The following is a 5,566-nucleotide window of genomic DNA, read 5'->3' as shown; positions in this document are numbered from 1 at the left end:
AGGGGGGGGGGGACAACATGCATCAGGCCGCAGGTCTTTAGATCTTTAGATGTGGGCGCGCGCCACCCACTGGGCACGCCGGGCGCCCCGCGGCTATCATTCTGCAAGTCTCAACCTTGATTGATTAATCCACATGGTGGTCAGACTGGCAGCTCATACATTACGTAAAGTGTATTTGTTTTTTGTTGTTTTTTGATTAAGTAGCAGAGGGAGTATTTAATCATCTTTCCTGACTAGCTGCCAACCTCTCGTCCCCTCCAGCAATTCATACGTACTTGAACATTAATGGCTGATTTCTCTTGACTTGAATTGATTATTAGTTAAATTGAATTTGATTATAGCTTTTTGGCTCCAGTTGTGATCAGCAGCATTGAGCTAGTCTGTAGAGACTTGAGCGTGTTTGAAGTAGTGTTAATGGTTTTAATTATAAATTGGAACTTGTGTCTTTATGATGATGATTACTTTAAAACAATTACACAGGGAAGTGTGTTTGACTCCACTGTGTCCCAGCAGTCCGGGCATGACGTTATGATGAAGAGGTTCCATTAAAACATCAAACTTTTTATTTGGTTGTGTACATGCAACCTTAACCCTCATGTTGCCCTCGGGTCAAATTTGACCCGTTATCAAAGTTTTTTTGTTTTTTTTAAAATCAGAAATATGAGACGTTGAAATAAGCAGCGAAAACGTCGGGGATAAAAGTGACAAATGGTTGGAAAAAGGGTCAAACAATGTTGGAAAAATGAGGAAAAAGCGACCAAAACATCTGGAAAATGCAACAAAAGTAGGCCTATGTGTTTTTTCTGCTGTTGTGGGAAGATCTAATCACAACAGTTGGTTCACACAACGTGCAGAACAATTGTTTCATGGTATCATGTAGAGCTGCAACAGTTAGCCAATCGATAATTAGTTGCTAACTCTGCAACTATTTACCCGGTCGAATGTTGTCATTTTTGTTCAAATGGTTGAATATTCAAGCTTCTCAAATATGACACTTTGCTGCTTCTCTTTGTCATATAATTTGGACTCTAAAGATTGTGATTGGCATTTTTTAATGGTTGTCTGATGGTCCATAGACCAGCAAATAACTCAATTAATTGAGAAAATGGCCATTAGTTGCAGCCTTAGTATTCTTTGAAAAGGCAAATTAGAAATAAATGTGAGTTAATAGACTTGAATTAGACCTTCTCTGTTATCTGTTTCATCAAAAAGCTGGAATCGATCCAAACAGAACGGCGTTTGTAGTGGCTGAACGCAGAGGGCCAGCGGAGGGTAGATTGAGCGCCTCCTGCGTGTGTGTGATGGTGTTCGCTGAGATGAGAGGGCCGTGACACACAAACCAGACCCCCGACTGCCTCCCCGGGTGGGCCACGAAAGAAGAAATTCAAAGGCAGACTGTCATGGCGGCTTGTTCAGAATACAATGTCACATTTTAGCAAAATAGTTCACAGAAAGGTGTTTGTGAAGTAGGCCGTGCAGCTCCTGAATCTTCAGTTCAGATCGACAAAGGTCCGATTTTAAGGGACTCTAGTCACTCTCATCACGCTTATCATATCCGGGGTTAGCGCTCCACTAATCGGAGGGGTCATTTCAGTCCAGCTGCCGTTAGTGACCTCCATCCGACCGAGCATGTCAGGTCGCCCAAAATAAAGGCCGCCGGCCCCCCAAACAGCAAAGAACAGAAATCACCAAACAGGCTGATTCTTGGGTTGGTGTGCCAGCGCCTTAATACAATTCAGATTTCAATTCAATTTATTTATATAGCACCAAATTACAACAACAGTTATCTCATTGCGCTTTCCATAAAGAGCAGGTCTAGACCGGACTCTGGGATGTTATTTATCTCCCAGGTCTTTCCATAAAGAGCAGGTCTAGACCGGACTCTGGGATGTCATTTACAGAAACCCAACAGTTCCCACCAAGAGCAAGCACTAGGCCACAGAGACAAGGAAACACTTCCTTTAAGAGACAGAAACCTGGAGCAGAACCATGGCTCTGGGTGGTGGGGGGGGGGGGCATCTGCCTCGACCGGTTGGGGGGCCTTACTTAAGAGGGGAAGGGCGGGAAGACACATTTGCAGTTGGATTGAAAGATTGAAGACTTTCGGGTAAAGTTGAGGAAGGCGAGGTCAAGAGAGACAAAGAGTGAGAGAGAACAGCGTGTCTCAGGTGTTCCACGGCAGGTACAGTGTGTGCTGCCTGTGATTGGAGACACACCTTTCCCACGTCCTCCGCCCTTTTGTGTGGTTTAGCCGCTGAGTCGGGATGGAGGTTACAAAGTTCTGTCTGGGGGCTGACGGTGTCTTTTTGATAGGAGGGAAATCTGGGGTGAATCCCAAGACTAATGTTGCAGAATCAGAAAAAAGGATCTATTGCCGAGTAAATACAGCACTTACAAGGGATTTGGCTTTTGTTGATGAGCATTTCAATCAAAATCATAACAGTCTGGGCTGCTCTAATAGCAAATCAATGATCCCCAGCAATGCCAAGTCTCTGAATTGAATGTAAGGTCAACAGAAGACCAAGTACTCCATTATAGGAGATATCTTAAGGTAGTCATAGAACAGGCTAAGGTATTTTAAAAGATTTAGGGTTTTTAAGAAGACATTCGGAGGAAGCCACGCCCCTCCGCTCTCCCCTGCACAACGTGTGTGGTGTCTGACTCAAATCTGCAAAAGTGCAATAAAGGAAACCAAACAGAAGAAATGAGAGGAGGCGGGGGGTGGGGGGTTGGTGATGTCAGAAAATGTACATGTCACTGTCAGATAAAGAAAATCCTTAGCGGGAGCGGCGATGGAGTGGGGATGAGGGAAAAATGTCGGAAAATAGAGAAAACATCTGGCGTCGAAGGAGGTGGGGGGGGGGGAAGTGGCGGAGAAACACGCAGGGGTGTTATCAAATGAAGCAAATCGCAGAACAAGATGATTCCTGATTCAGCGGCAGAACAAGTGTCGGAGCGCTGCTGAGAGAGGAGTCTGCCTCTTCACATCGCTGTTCTCTTAAATTCCTTTTGAAATCAGCAAGCTAAATTTAGCTTCCAGCGCCCTTCCCTCCCCCCTCCTCTGAGAGGTATCAGAGCTACAGCAGTCAGCGATAGGCTAACGTTTTGATGTACACACACACACACACACACACTCACACACACACAGATTAAAATGAGTGGCTCTGAGTGGGAGGGCACTGTGTCTTTGTGCACAAAGTGTGCGGTACGGTGATGATGAATTGTTGCTGTGCAGCAAATGAGCTCTGAGTAACTGTCTTTCTACGGGTGGCTTTCTCCCTCTCAGGGCTGCATCTTAAGGACAGTGGGGGCTCTCTGATGATCCCCCCGTTCATCCGATGAACCACCTCAACTCCATGAAACCTTCCCTGCCTCCCAATCCACAAAGGTACACACACACACACACACACACACTGTTGTAACCGTAAGCTCGGTGTCTGCAGGTGAACCATGTGACACCCATGGTTAGTTGTCCACTCCTGTGGTCTGTGTCACAAAGTCAGGCTCTCTTTAGGTCACCTGGCTTTCAAATTTACATCCAAATATGCAAATGTATTTGTTTTTTGCACACAAAAGATGCCATTAAATCAGAGGGGCCCTAATGCTTCCCCTTCGAGGGCCAAAAATGAACCGGGCTGGAGGGTCGCGGGCCAAAACTAGAGTCCTGAACCTTTTTTTTTTTTAACTTAAAATGTTTTGCATATTTGCATATCATAGATTTGAAGCTACGCACATATTATTAAGGAATAATAAATACATATTCATAAGTAATAAACAATGTTTATTTATAGAAATAGTTTTGATTAATCATCACAACACTTCAGGGCCGGACATGCGCCTGGGACACACAAACATACACATCGTACCCACTGCAAATCATTCATTTCTTTGTGAATCAAAGCTTCACACCTTGTGGCTATCGTGCAGAAGTGCTCCGCATGCTCGTTAGATTAACCGAACCACAGACGGCGGCAGGCGGAACAATTCCCGCTGTATCCCTGTTTTCCTTTTCTCCCCTCTGCGACAATATGAAGGATCTCAATATCTATCTCGATGCTGAGCTATTTGGAACAACATTGCATTTTACAACTTGGAGATAGGACAAATGGGAAGTGAACTCAAACCAAAACAGCACTTTAATATACAGTCAGTATACAGTACAGTATACAGAAATAAATGTGGGCTCATTTTTTTGCACATCTAGTCAGTGTTTATAATGATGATGGAGATTATACTCTTTAAGAACAGCCACTCTGTGTTTACGTATAACACACATACTGCTGTAGATTCAGTTTCAGTAAAATAATCCCTGTGTTGTGTCTCTTGTCAGTGTGTCAATGCCTCATCCGATCCATGTTAGCTAGTAGCTTCTCCTCAGCCCTAGTTTAGCCCTAGCTAAATAGCGCCCCCCCCCCATTACACCATCTGACCAACTGTGGCCAGACAGAGAACTGCAGACAGTCTTTGAGTTAATACGTTGAGATGGAATGAAATTCTGACCAGGTCGCAAATTGGGCAGTAGGCCTGCATTAAATGTATATTTGCATCCACAACTGTTAGTGCAAATATCGGGCTGCACAGAGTGCTTTCTTATTGATTGTGTGTGTTGTGTTCAGGGCCGGCCCAAATACCACTTTCCATCTTCTTTGTGAATTGAAGCTTCTGTACTAATCAACAGCGAATATTCGATCGCTGCAGGATTGTGCGGTAGTGGGAGTGTCACTTAAATGGCTCATTGTGTGACGTTCTGTTGTGTTCTCTAACCCCCCATGTAGCACAAGTAGAGTATATTTCAGAGTTATTGTTTTCCATACAGATAGTTTACAGATCTCGACATTTCAGACCATACTTGAAGGCAGCTTCTTTTCACTAAGAAAGACGTATAAAAGACAGAGAGACTTCTGTTCCATAAACTCCTGGTCCATTCAGGGACGTTTTTTTTTTTTTTTACTTTCTTGTGGCAAAGATCGAGGCAGTGATGTTTCATGTTTCCTGTACGGGACTCTCGCACCGCCTCAAAACCCTCTGACAAGCGTGATCGCCGCTTACATGATTGGCAACTGCAGCGTGGCGTCGGGTTGCGTTCCTCCAAAAGTTGAATCTGTCTCAACTTTGTTACAGGATTGCAGGAATAGTCGAATCACAACATTGAAAATCAAATACCTACAGAACGCATATCCAAATAATGATATCCAGCCCTAGTTTTTGTTAACTCAGCTGTACGTTTTAATCAGCCTTTTCTACGGATCACTTGATCTGCATCCATTTAAAGCTCGTAACACGCAACACCTGGTTAATTCTGTCCCGTGACCTGCAGGACTACCACGTTCTGAACAATGTTGACAAAAAGACGTGATGTGACTTTGTGCGATTCAATGAACATGTGTCTGGAAGAGGCAGCAAAAATGGCTCGCAACGTTCAGTTTTATATCCCAGCTGTGTACAACGTGTAAAATACTACTTCAGTAAGACTAAAAAAAAACACACTGCGGTCTAGAAGAGAGGTTTCGACCGCGGCCATGAGAGGAAACAGACCGGGGAACTGTTCAACTGCTGCACCAAATCC

At 44.3% G+C, this 5,566-nt stretch overlaps 1 protein-coding gene across 1 annotated transcript in view; it reads left to right on the top strand.

Annotated features, from left to right (window-relative positions):
• zmiz2 (zinc finger, MIZ-type containing 2) overlaps nucleotides 1-5,566 on the top strand; it is a 33,645-nt gene that overhangs the window by 4,320 nt on the left and 23,759 nt on the right. The window contains exon 2 of the mRNA XM_034897004.1: nucleotides 3,287-3,388. Coding sequence (XP_034752895.1) covers nucleotides 3,339-3,388 — 50 coding nt within the window. The 5' untranslated portion in view covers nucleotides 3,287-3,338. The remainder of the gene's footprint in view (nucleotides 1-3,286; nucleotides 3,389-5,566) is intronic.

The sequence above is a fragment of the Etheostoma cragini genome, chromosome 16 (assembly GCF_013103735.1).
Source record: "Etheostoma cragini isolate CJK2018 chromosome 16, CSU_Ecrag_1.0, whole genome shotgun sequence".
Classification (NCBI taxonomy): domain Eukaryota; kingdom Metazoa; phylum Chordata; class Actinopteri; order Perciformes; family Percidae; genus Etheostoma; species Etheostoma cragini.
The sequence above is the reverse complement of the archived record's forward strand: the minus strand, read 5'-3'. Positions and strand labels throughout refer to the sequence as shown.